General features: G+C 38.9%; 1 protein-coding gene across 2 annotated transcripts in view; it reads left to right on the forward strand.

Moving 5' to 3' along the window:
• The window catches only part of abhd12 (abhydrolase domain containing 12, lysophospholipase), a 150,860-nt gene that overhangs the window by 123,255 nt on the left and 13,652 nt on the right, over positions 1-13,953 (forward strand). For both annotated transcript variants that reach the window (XM_043696423.1, XM_043696424.1), the window contains exons 11-12: positions 3,881-3,963; positions 8,959-9,037. In XM_043696423.1, coding sequence (XP_043552358.1) covers positions 3,881-3,963; positions 8,959-9,037 — 162 coding nt within the window. The remainder of the gene's footprint in view (positions 1-3,880; positions 3,964-8,958; positions 9,038-13,953) is intronic.

Below are 13,953 nucleotides of genomic sequence, written 5' to 3' on the forward strand. Positions count from 1 at the left end.
TTTCTGAACCCTTTCAAGTTTCACAACATGTTTCCTATGGCAGGGAGACGAGAATTGAATGCAGTTTTCCAAAAATGGTCTAACCAAAATCCTGTACAGATACAACATGACATCGCAACTCCTATACTCGGTGCTCTGACGAATAAAAACAAGCATGCCAAATGCTCCCTTCGTTACCCTGTCTGCTTGCGACTCCACTTTCAAGGAACTATGTACCTGAACCTAAGATCTCTTTATTCGGCAACACTCTCCAGGACCTTACTGTTAAGTGTGTGAGCGCTACCCTGATTTGCCTTACCAAAATGCAATACCTCTCATTTATCTAGATTCAACTCCACCTACCATTCCTGGGCCTATTGGCCCATCTGACAAGACCCCATTGTACCAAGATGATAACCTTCCACTGTTAAGTACACCACCCATTTGGTGTCATCTGCAAACTTAGTAACCGTACCTCCTGTATTCCCATCCAAATCATTTATATAAATGACCAAAATCAGTGGACCCAGCACTGAATCTTGCAGCACACCGCTGACCACAGGTCTCAAGTCCAAAGACCAGCCCTCACCCACCACCCTCTGTCATCTTCTTTCAAGTCAATCTTGTATCCAAATGACTAGCGCTCTCTCTATTCCATGTGATCTAATCTCGCTAACCAGTCTGCCATGCGGAACCTTGTCAAACACTTTGCTGAAATCTATATAGACAACATCCATCAATCTTCCTTATCACTTTGTTCCAGTATTCATGTGGAAGCCAAAATATTAAGCCAGTATTTGAAGAGAGACCAGTCCAACAATCATTTCTCAAATAACACTGGTGAGGCCTGAGTTTATTTGCAAAACATAAAGCAGCAAATCCAAAAGCCTGAAGTTCTTGATGTTCTGGGATCTGTCAGAATATCATGAATGTGAACTGTTGATTCCTACTAAAGCTTGTGTTGAGGAGAAGCCAATGACTTGCATGATTCAACAATTTATTTTGGCCGTTATCTTGATATGCAGGGTGGGTCTGCAGAGTTCCTATGTCTAATCCTGTGTCCCAACCATTCTCTCATGGGCGAAGTATTTTCACATGCTTCAGTGTTGTTTCTTGGTATTATGTATATTCATCTGAAGCCAGTTGGTGATTGTAAACTGTTTTGGCGACTTGTTAGTTTAAATTGATTGTTCATTTGATATTGTATGTAAACTTGTATACAAATATTTTGATTTGAGCTGAAGCGTATGACAAAAGATTTGCATAATGAATCTTTCCAGTCTGTTTCTCTCTACTGTTTGCCCCTCAGTATTTGCTTTGAGCTCTGACTTCCTTGTTTCCCTCTAAGGTCTTTCATGTTGACTCCTGCAAAAATAAAATTTAACGATAAGGTATTTTGTGCAGCAGCCCAAAACACAAGTTGGGAGAGGGGAGCTGGTGGTACAAGATCATCAAGAGGGATAGATAGTGGTAATGTGGCTGGACTGTCAATCCAGAGACCCAAGTGATGTCCTGGGGACCAGGGTTTGAATCCTCCCTTGGCAATGGTGAAATTTGAATTCAAGAAAAATTTGAAATTGATTCAAATGGTAACCGTGAATCTATTGTTGAATAAACCCATTTGGTACACTCATATATCCTTTAGGGAAAGAAACTGCCAACTGGCCCACTATAGCTGTGGCAAGTTGGGTTAAGGAGAATCCAAAGGTATTTTATAAATACATTGAGGACAAAAGGGTAACTCAGGAGAGAATAGAGACCCTCAAAGATCAGCAAGACAACCTATGTGTGGAACTGCAGAAGGTCGGGGAGATATTAAACAAGTATTTTGTGTCAGTGTTTACTGTGGAGATGGACATGGAAGATATAGAATGTGGGGAAATAGATGATGACATCTTGAAAAATGCTCATATTACAGAGGAGGTGGTGCTGGATGTCTTAACACATAAAAGTGGTTAAATCCCCCAGGACCTGATAGTGTAACCTAGAACTCTGCGTGAAGCTAGGGAAGTGATTACTAGGCCCCTTGCTGCAATATTAGTGTCATCGATAGTCATGAGTGAGGTGTCAGAAGACTGGAGATGGGCTAACATAGTGCCATTTTTTTTCTTAAAAAGGTCATAAGGAAAAGCTGGGGAACTATAGACTGGTGAGCTTGACATCAGTGACTGGGCAAGTTGTTGGAGGGAATCCTGAGGGACAGGGTTTACATGTATTTGGAAAGACAAGGGCTGATTAAAGGCTATTAACATGACTTTTTGCGTGAGAAATTATGTCTCCCTAACTTGATTGAGTATTTTTAAGGAGTAACGAAGAGGATTAATTAGGGCAAAGTGATGGACATAATCTATATGGACTTTAGGAAGGTCTTTGACAAGATTCCTCATGGTAGACTGGTTAGCAAGGTTAAATCACATGGACTACAGGGAGAATTAGTCATTTGGATACAGAACTGGCTTGAAGGTAGAAGGCAGAGGGTGGTGGTGGAGGGTTGCTTTTCAGATTGGAGGCCTGTGACCAGTGGTGTGCCACAAGGATCAATGCTGGGTCTACTGCTTTTCATCATTTTATATAAATGATTTGGATGTGAACATAGGAGGTATAGTCAGTAAGTTTGCAGATGACACCAAAATTGGAAGTGTAATGGACAGCAAAGAAGGCTACCTCAAAGTACAACAGGATCTTGATCAGATGGGCCAATGGGCCGAGGAGTGGCAGATGGAGTTTAATTTAGATAAGTGTGGGTGCTGCATTTTGGAAAGGCAAATCAGGGCAGGACCTATACACTTTATGATAAGGTCCTGGGGAGTGTTACTGAGCAAAGAGACCTTGAAGTGTAGGTTCATAGTTCCTTGAAAGTAGATAGGATAGTGAAGAAGGCGTTCCTTTATTGGTTAGAGCATTGAGTATAGGAGTAGGGAGGTCATGTTTTGGCTGTACAGGACATTGGTTAGGCTACTTTTGGATATATTGTGTCCAACTCTGGTCTTCGTCTTACCAGAGGGATGTTGTGAAACTTGAAAGGATTCAGAAAAGATTTACAAGGATATTGCCAGGATTGGAGGGTTTGAGCTATAGGAAGAGCTGAAATGGCTGGGGCTGTTTTTCCCTGGAGCATCAGAGGCTGAGGAATTACCTTTATAGAGGTTTATAAAATCATGAGGGATGTGGATAGGGTAAATAGACAAGGTCTTTTCCCTGGGGTGGGGAGTCCAGAACTAGAGGGCATAGGTTGAGAGTGCGAGGGGAAAGATTTAAAAGGGGCAACTGTTTCACAAAGAGGGTGGTGCATGGATGGAATGTGTTGCCTGAGGAAGTTGTAGAGGCTGGTACAATTGCAACATTTAAAAGGCAGCTGGATGGGTATATGAAGAGGAAGGGTTTAGAGGGATATGCGCTCAGTGCTGGCTAATGTGACTAGATATATTTAGGAAATCTGGTCTGCCTAGATGTGTTGGACCGAAGGGTCTGTTTCCGTGCTGTACATCTAAGTGAGTCCAGACTCTCAGCAATGTTGTTGACTCTCAGCTGCCCTCTGGGCAATTAAAGATGGACAATAAATGCGGCCTAGCCAGTGAGGCCCTCATCCCTGTGAATAATTTTTTAAAGAAGAGGTGAACATTCTAAAACTGAAATGAGAATATAATCATTGGAAATGAAGGGGAGAGAAGGGAAAGAGCAAAGTAAACCAGAATGCAGAAATTTGGGGATGATTAAAAACTAGATGAGCTTTGGTCATCTAGTGCCTTGTACTTGTATGAATCAGCAATAGTAATTTTTGGACTTCTCATGGTAATCAACCTCTTATAAATGATGTAGAAAGAGTAAGTGCTCTGACAATATCGGAAAATGCGGACTGCAGCTTTCTGACCTTTCTTTTTATTGATTGTTGATGTTTCAGGTCTATAGATACCTACCTGGCTTTGACTGGTTCTTCCTAGATCCAATCACTGAGAGTGGTATCATCTTCCCAAGTGATGAGAAGTAAGTCAGTTTTTTTTTCAAAAAGTATTTTAATGCAATAATTGTATTTCTTTTAATTTAGCCAGTTGTACCACTGTGGAATATTTATACATGTTTATACACAATATGATATGTGAGTTTCCATCATAACCAGTCTGATTTTAATTGATGTATTGCAATGTTGATGCATTTAGTACTAATGGGAAAATTATTACATTTAGTATTAGCTGTGGCTTTAGTTGACAGCACTCCTCTAAGTCAAGGTTGTGGACCCTATTCCCAAATTTGTTTGCATGATTTAGACTGATACTTCACTGCAGTACTAAAGAGAGTTGTACTGTCATAAGTAAGGATAAGATGTCAAACCTAAGGCCCTCTTGCCCCATCAGATTGGAAATTATTCGATTCGTAGAAGAGCATATTGTTTGCAAGATGTTACTGTGTGTAAGTTGGCTGACACTGTTCATGCATTGCAGTAATGGCTGTGGTTCAAAGTACATAAACAATAAAGAGCTTTTTTAGGATATCCTGTGGACACGAAATATTCTGCTGAAATTCTGATTAAAATGATTTCTCATGCATTATCATTTCCTTGTATATATAATTTATTGTTTATCTAAATTAGGTAAAGTTAGTGGGTGTTCTCTTATGTTTAAAGCCTAATTTGAAGTATTAGCCTAGAAATGTTTTCTATTCTAAAAATTAATTTCATTTTATATTTTCCTGTGATAGAACACAAAATTATCTAGGTAACCTCTACATCTGAGTCTATAACTGTTCCTTACCCCTAATCTAACTGAGACACCAGATGGTTGAAGATTTTTGCTCATTGAGTTCTCCTTTGATTTTCTTTTTACAGTCTCAATCTATATACATAACTTTTTATTTTCTTCCCTAACAAAAGTTGTTGAGTGAATGTTCTTAGCTTACAATTGGCCTAGTGTCATCTTACCTTTGCTCATAACACAATCCCTTTATTCCAGGGATTGTCTTAGTGAACATTCTCTGAACTGTGTTTAAGGAAATAATCTCTCCCCTTTAAATAAGGAACCAAAAACTGCTCTCATTACTCCAGATGTGGTCTCACCGGCACCTGATTTAGTTGCAGTAAGACTTCCCTACTCTTATCTTCCAATCTCCTTGAAATAAGGGCAAACATTCCATTAATCGCCTTGATTATCTGCTAGCTTTATGTTTCTTGTGCAAGTATCCTCCGGTCTCTTTATTTTGCACTTTGCTGCAATCTCCATTTAAATAATACTGTTCTTTTGTTTTCCATTCCAAAATGAACAACTTCACACTTTCCCACATTTGGCAACATTTTGCCCACTTAATTAGCCGAGCAATGTCTCCCTGTTTGTATCCTTCTTGCAATCTGCCTTTTCACTTATTTTTCCCATTTGACTACAGTCCATTTGCTTCCTTTCTCTAAGTCATTAATATCTATTTTAAACTGCCAGCACTGATCCCCGTGGAACCACACTGGTTACAGGTTACCAACCAACCTGAAATAGTACTCCTTATCCCCACTTGCTGTCTCCTGCCCAGTAGCCAGTTATCTCTACATGTTAATTTGCTACTCCAATGCTATGGGCTCCTTACACTTTCAGGTCTTGTGAGGTACCTTGTTAAATATAAGGAAAGTCCAAATACAATGCATCTACTGGCCCCCCCTCTATCCAATTATTCCTTGAAAAACTCTCAAGTTAGTCAGGCATAATTTCCCTTTCATGAAGTCCTGCTGATTATGCTTGATTAGTTTGATTTTCTATGACTGTAAAGAATACTTTGTGTTCTTTTGGACTCAATGTATTTTCCTTGGTTTTTGACCTGAAATCTTTGTCAGTCTTTCCAACAAGATGACCAATGATCATCTTCTAATTCGAGTTTGTCTTTGTTTGTTCTGACTGGATAAAGTCAATATTGGTAAAGCATTATTATCTCAACACAGGCTGATTTTATTGAAGCTTTTATTGTTTTACACAGCTTGTCACTGTTGATATCAATTTAATTTCTAAATGGTAGGTCAAAGCTAGACTCTAATGTTGGATTTTAACTTGCTGGAAGGGAGGATCCATGAACCACTGTTCTCAGATACAACAGTGTTGTTTATGTGCCTGTGTGTACTAAGTCTGCACCTGGAGTAATGTGTTAAAAAGCTTTGGATACAGAATCAAAGACCTTGGACATTGGGGAGGGAAGTCAGAGGTTTGAAAGAAGAGAGTTGACAGCTTGGTATACATGCAATCGGGCAATTCAGAGTGGAAAGGGCGGTGGCTGGATAAAGGCTTTGTGGGAAAATTTGGTGATTAGAGGGATTCTGTGTGGTTTCCAATCGAGGAAGATTGCCCAGATAGGCATGCTGAATTGAGCAGGTAAGTGGCAGGGTAAGTACCTAACATTTCTTTTTCTTGGTTTAGCTGCCCATTCTCCTGTTACTTGGGAAACCCAGTCATCCAAAGTTAAATTCAAATAATGCATACAAATAAAGATTGTCATCTTGTAAAGCATCAGAATATTTCTGGGAGCGTTTAGTCTGTTCCTTGGCCCTATCCCACCACTATTAAAGCAAAATACACCACAACTACTCTGCCCCTCCCTCTTAATCCAGTCTGTTTTGGGGTAAGCTAGTACATCATGATATCCCTCTACACCCCTCCCCCACCATTTTTTGATGTTGTGTAGCGCATTCAATTTATAACTCTGATGTTGCTCTTTAAACTTAGTCTTATTTGTGAGAAAACTCTGAACAGTTCTATTTAATTTGTGAATTAAATAGAAGCTTACAGCACTACTATGATTTCTGTTCCTTTCAATGAAACAAAACTCCAGCAGTTAAATGTGACCTTAATTTTGGTTAGCTTAATTCATGATTACACAAAACAAGCCATCCTGAGAAAGAGAGAAAAGCTAATTATCATTTGTCCTACTTGACATGGATACATTTATTTTTCAGTTTTCAAAATGGATATTTTCAATTTGTTACAAATTGAAGGTTGACCCCTCCCCCTCTGAAAGCTAGAACTGAAACAACCAAAAAGGAGCACCTCGCCGATAATCTATAAAATGTGAAAAGTAGTGTAACCTGCTCTTCAGCAACTTCCAGTGGTTAAATAAATTAATCCCTGACATTCACTTTAAAATCACCAAGTAACAATTTATTTATCTAACTCTAACAGTGAACAAATTAACTAAAATATTAACAAACCAAATATATTCCTTAACTAACTATTCCTGAATAAAATAAGATTCCAATTGTATGCTATTCCAATAAATATAAGTCCTATTCATATACAAAAAAGTAGAATTTAGTCTCCCAAAATTATGTCTTCCAGAAGATTCTATGCCTTTTCCGTCGAATCTTCTGTCAGGAACACTTCTTCTGATTCCTCTGTCAGGAAAATCTTTTTCTGGTGTTGGTACCGTTATTGTTTTAGATGATGCTTTCTCTGTTACATGACTGTAAGAGCTGATTTCTTTTTTGAGAGCTAAGGAGTATCAGCTCTGGCAGATGGCAGCTAGCTCTTGGGTCTTTCTCCAACTGCTCTCTTTTATACACTTGATAACATAGCAATATTTCTTACATAGGATTCGTCCAATCTTGTTAAAACAATCAGATGTAAATTTAATAAGTTTGTGGTATCTAGGTGTCTAGTTTAAATTGATTGGCTAAACTTAAAAAGAACTTGTCTTGATTTAAAAACTGCTGCATAGCCTGCTAACTGTATGGACTTTTGATGCAAAATGTTCTAATTCAGGTGCTGTCTGTTCCCGCAAACCCTTAAAGGTGTTCACAGACATCCATTTTAATTCTAAGCAAGGGGAAAAAAAGCATCATCTTTCAAAGGGACCGTGCAACGTTTCCACTTTTACAATTTTACAAACACCAAATTCTAACTTCCTGTGTCTCAATCTACAATTACTGTACCGAATTTCGCAACACATTGATGCATATGACTAGCTACTTATTAATACTTCTGTTAGAGGATAGTAACTGGTTTTGAAAGGCAGTATGTCAACAGATTAAACCATACGAGAGAAATAAACAACAAGTTGTATTTATGTTATTTGGCACCATTCCATTGCACTTGATAGGAACTTTCAAAGGAAAATGTAACGACAAGCCACATTAGAAATAATAAGTTAGTTGATCAGAGTTTGTCAGAGGTAGATTTTGAGGAGGAATTGAGGTAAAGCAGTACAGCAAATAAATTCTTAGACATATGAAGATGCAGCCATCAGTTGTGGGGTGATTCAAGTTGTTACTCAAAAAGCCAGAATGAGATGAGTGCAGGTATCTCAAAATTAGAGGGTTGGAGGGAATTAATTATAGCAAGTGTTGAGGCTTTGGAGGGATTTGCGAAACTGGATGAGAATTCTAAATCGAGATATTGCTTGACCAGGAGCAAAATTGGCCCATCTTATAAAGATAAAAATCATCAGGTGTTCATTCAGTCAAATATGACATCAAAGCTGTGGTTTATTTTCAATGTTGTCAGACAAGGATAAAATCTGATAGTAAATGAGAAATGGGAACTAGAGAGGATAATAGTAAGGAATTAGTCTTAAATTTAGAAGTCCCATGCTATGATAATGATGACAGTGGTTGGGTGGATTTAGCATGGGAGTATCATTGAATTTAAGGTCATTGTCTAGTTAGGGTCACTTCACCCTTCAGTAAGAATTTCATTCTCAGCACCTTAAACCTAGTTGTTATATTGATCGAAATGCATTGACCTTTTCTTCCCCCTCAGCTAATTCAAATGAGATTATGGAAAGTCACCTTCCCTTAACCATGCAATGGAGACATTAAACTTGGCAGCTTACATCAAGAAGACTTCCTGACTTTGAAAGAAGGTGTCACCTCCATTTTGAATTTGGCATTTAAAGGGCTATTTAAAACCAAACAAAAACAAAAGGATCTGATGTTCTCTTTAGTCCTTTAACTATATGTTCTTTTTGTGACTGTTCTGCTCGAATGTGCTAACTGCCATTCTTCTAATTTTCCTTCTTTAGTGTGCAGCATATCACCTGTCCATTGCTGATTCTTCATGCTGAAGATGATGCCGTCATCCCCTTTCACCTGGGAAGAAAGGTGAGTCATGCATGCAAGTCTAACTTCCAGTAGTTGAATGAGTTTGTGACCAGTTTTGTATTTGATACAGCTTGTTCCCTATAACACCCATTTCATTAGTGTGAATTAGCTGTAGCGTGATTGACGAATTGGGGACATTGTTTCTAAAAACACAAACTTTTGAATTATGTGTTGGCTGTAATGCGATTACATCGCCAACACTTTAAGCACTGTTTCTAAAGCATGATTTTTCTATAGCATCATAGAGTCCTACAGCAATGGAAACGGACCCTTTGGTCCAACCAGTCCATGCCTAATGCAGGGTTGCATATGAACGCAACCATTGTGTTATAAAAGAACTATCTGCACCTTTCTTGTTGAAGCATTGAAACCTTCAGTTTGTACCTTCATCACAATGTATCATTTGAATGAAGTTTTTTATAAAAATCTTTCTAGGCTTAGAATATGGTTCCTGATATTAATCTGGTGTCAACTGTGACTTGGTGGTAACACACTCGCTTCTGAGTTGCAAGCTTGTGACTTCTGTTCTCACTGAGCATGTAATCCAGCATGAACATTCTCCAATGTAACAGTGAGCAGAGTTGCACAATTGAAAGTGCCATTTTTGGATGAAATGTTGAACTCTAATCATATCTGCACGTCAGATGAAAGATTTTAAAACAACTCCTGTGCTAATATTTAAAGAAGAGCAAGGAAGTTCTCCACAATGTTCTGCTCATTATCATATTACTGTTTGTGACAGCTAGTTCATAACTCCATTACAACATTGACCATACTTCAATAATACTTCGCTGTAATGTGCTCGGGGAAGTTGTGAAATGCATATTTTTAAGTTTGTTCTTATTTTAATCTCAAAATATATTTTTATGCCAGTTAATTAAGTTGCTATTTGCACTTGCGTAGCTGTTGCTAATCAGAATTATTTCCAAAAGGAAAAGCGAAGAAAAATATTTATCAAAATAAAATGATTTACGGTACAAACAATTAGAATAATTTCCTTCAATTGCAGTTACACAAAATTAAGACAGCCAGAGCTATTTTTAATAAAAGATTGCTGGAAAAGCTCAGCAGGTCTGGCAGCATCTGCAAAGATAAATCAGTTTATCTGGTGACCTTTCCTCAGAACTGATGGTAGCTAGGAAAATGTTAGTTTATGTGCAGAAGATAGGGTAAGGGTATAAATGATGGGTGGGGATAGACTCCAAAGAGAGGGAAGAGCAGTCGGACAGACAAAGGAGTGGATAACAATCTGGCCAGGAGGGTGAATAGCAAATTTTCCACTTGGAGACCCTGCAGCCCTCTAGACTGAATATAGAGTTCAATAATTTTACGGCCTGAATTATCCCAAATTCGAGCCTCCTACCCCACACATCAGGCCTTATCTCAGTGTACCATTACACACTACTAATTGCTGGCCATTAATAGTTATTCACACTCCTAGCTAGATTGTCACCTGCTACTTTGTCTATCCAGCTGCTCGTCCCTATGTTTGGGCTCTATCCTCACTTATTGTTTGCTCCTTGCCCCCTCCTCCCACCCTATCTCCTGCATATAAACTGACATTTTCCCAGGTACCATCAGTTCTGAGGAAGGTTAACTGATACTTCACAGGTGCTGCCAGACCTACTGAGCTTTTCCAGCAATTTCTGTTTTTGCTTCTGATTTAAAGCATCTGCTTTTCTTTTGGTTTTTATTTTGTAGCTATTTTTAGTTCATTACCATTTGGCAAGCCTCATCTGCTGGGACTAGTCACCATTCAGAGCATCTGTTTTGCCTGAGTCGTACTGATCTTCAGTCATTTTGAATTAGTATTCTTATCCAAAACACTAGCTTTTCCTCAGCTATAAAGCAAAAAGTTGCCAATCTTTGCAAGAATGAAATACTTTGAAGACATTTAAAAAAGAGTTTAAAAGTACTAGTGGTGCAGTAGTAGTGTTCAAGTCCCACATGGTCTTCCCTAATATGTCTCAACAGGTTGATTAAAATAACTACTACGGAGATTAATTAGAATGGATCCACAGATAAGTATCACTTTGAACAGTCCCTTGGGATCACGGAATACTTACTTCCAGACCAGCCTAATGGGTTCTGAAATGGCTGTTAAACCCAATGCATGACCTGCACTTTGTCATATGTGGGATAGGTAATGCTGAAAGGTCAGCTTGATGAGGTGTTTGGAGGTTGATGAGGTGCTGTCCAAACTTTGACTTAACCTGTGTATGTTCCTATTGAAATCTCTTAATCTGTTTAGTTTCTTCCCGAATAAACTACCTCCATTTTGGTTAGTCATAATTCAGGGACTCCCATGAGTTGTGGAGGGGAACAGAATGGTTGCTGATCTCAAGGTCTTTGAGGTCATTCCTAAAACATTTCTGTTGTCCTCCTGGCAATCTGTTTTGTTCTCCTAAGCAGAACAATTGATTTGGAAACATGGCATCAGGCAAGGTTTGCTGGAGGTCTGACATCCTTTGCCCCAACTTGGTTTCCTGAGCAGGGGTCAGGATTCTGAGCGGGACCTCAAGTTTCAAGACATCAATGTGTGCCATAGAGCTCTGCCCACCTCCAACTTATGTCACAGGTCTTTTTTTTTTCTTACCATCAATTAACCCTCTTTCCCCCACTTTTAATATTTATCATTGATAAGTCCAAACAATCCTCAAGCCTCAATGGGGTCACAGCACTGCCCTTCATGTTTCCAATTATGGAAAATACCTTGGGACTGGGATTGCTAACTTTCCAAGATTAGAGTTTCCAGGAATTGAACACTAATCTCCAAGGTGCTGCTTTGAGCAACCTTGGAGAAAAATAAATTGTACATTTGAAATTTTCCAAAAATTTGAATATTTCAGTCATTAGCTTCAAACCAGTTAGAGATGGAGGAAAATGTCTGTTCTATAGTCTAAAATCATCCAGTTGTGAAATGAGATTTCTCTATGATATGGCATGGAAATTGGAGAGTCACAAGGATGAATTTGAGTGACAAATGACAAGAGTGGGCTTGGGGAAGTTGGCAGCAGATAGTCATGTGATGAAACTTCCAGGAATTATTCAACCAGAGTTAGTCCAGAGCAGTGAATATTAGCAAGACTTATCCTAGCCTACAAAAGGTGAAAGTGCAGAAGGCTGCATTTGACTGAGCTGGTGTCAATGGAATTCTGAGAAAATGGTCCAATCCAGAGCATCTCTGCTGGAGTTCACTAGGGTATGTCCTTAGCCCAACCATTTTCAGGTGCTTCATCGATGACCTTCGTTCCATCATAAGGTCAGGAGTGGGGACGTGGGACATTTGATGATTGCACAATGTTCAGCATCATTCATGATGACTCAATTACTGAAGCAAACTGTGCAAATGCAGTAAGGACTGGATACTATCCAGGCTTGTGTTGAAAAGTAGCAAGTAACATTTGTCAAACAATGCCTATCTCCAACAACAGAATCAAACCATGACCCCTTGAAATTCAGTGATATCACCATCATTGAATTGCCCAACTGTCAACATCATGGGAATTGCCATTGACTAGAAACTGAACTGAGACAATTAATTCAAATCCTGTGGCTAAAAGAGCACATCAGAGGTTAGGAATCTTGCAGTGAGTAACTTACCACCTGACTTCCCAAAGCCTGTCTACCATCTATAAGGCTCAAGTCAGGAGTGAGATGAAATACTCCCCAATTGCCTGAATGAATGAAACTCCGACAGCAATCAAAAAACTTGATGCCATCCAAGATAAAACAGCTCACTTGATTGGCACCATATCCGCATTTAGTTAATCTAGCACCAATGCTTAGTAGCAGTGAACATTTACAAAATGCATTGTAGAAATTTAACAAGGCTCCATAGCACCTTAAAACCTATGACTGCTTTTATATAGAAGGTTAAGGGCAGAAGACAGATTGGAATACCATCACCTTTCATTCCATGCCTCTTGCCATCCAGACAATCCAACATATTGCAAATATATTGCTGTTCCTTTATTGTTGCTAGATCAAAATCTTGGAGCTCTCTCTAGTAATGGCATTGTGGGTCTACATACACCAAATGAACTGCAATTGTTCAGGACTACGTCTCGCCACCATCTTCTCAATGGCAATTAAGGATGGGCAGTAAATGGTTGTCTAGCCAGCAATGCCCATTTTCCATGAATTAATTTTTTTAGGAAAGACCATTCATCTTTTGCTGGCTTTTCCAAATAAAAGACTCACGGCAGATAACTCCTCACCCTTTCAGTTCTAGGACATTTAGTGAAAGTCATTCGAGAGGTATTTAGGTGTTGGAGGTGATTTCCTCAAATTCCAGGAGCAGCAATTAGTGTTTTATATGCTGTTGCATTGTTTTGGAACTTTGGCAAAAAAAGTCAAAACAACAGCAGTTTAAAAGGGAGAAGAGCAAAGGAAGCACATGGTGAGGACAGTGCAGGAGAGAGAGAGAGAGAGAACCTGCGCAGTTACTGCTTTGGTTGTTTTTGAATTCGTGTTTCGCTGGACATCGAAGTGCATCTGGGAAAATTAACAAACAGTGAAATTCATAACTAATCTTGAAGGAACTGTTAGGTGAAGTTCACAGCACAGAATCGGATAAGTTAATTGTTGTTTTAAGTCTGTCCAGGAGAAAGGCTGCAGTAGTGAGTATAATGGATTCTTTCTTGAGTATATGCTTTTGGAGATAAGTCTCTTGATTAAACTTAAAATATAAGCCATAGCTATTAACTTAACCTGGGGCAGTGTTTGTAGAGGAATAAGATGGTGTTATTTTCTGGGTCTGCAGATTGTGAAGGAGCAAATATGGCCTTTGCAGTGATATGTACTTCTTGTCAGATGTGGGAGTTTAAAGAGAATTTAAGGATGACTGCGGATTATATCTGCCATAAATGCTGTTGGATGCGAATCTTATCAGATCGAGTGGATCGGTTGGAGAG

This window comes from Chiloscyllium plagiosum, chromosome 9, assembly GCF_004010195.1.
Source record: "Chiloscyllium plagiosum isolate BGI_BamShark_2017 chromosome 9, ASM401019v2, whole genome shotgun sequence".
Taxonomy (NCBI): Eukaryota; Metazoa; Chordata; class Chondrichthyes; order Orectolobiformes; family Hemiscylliidae; genus Chiloscyllium; species Chiloscyllium plagiosum.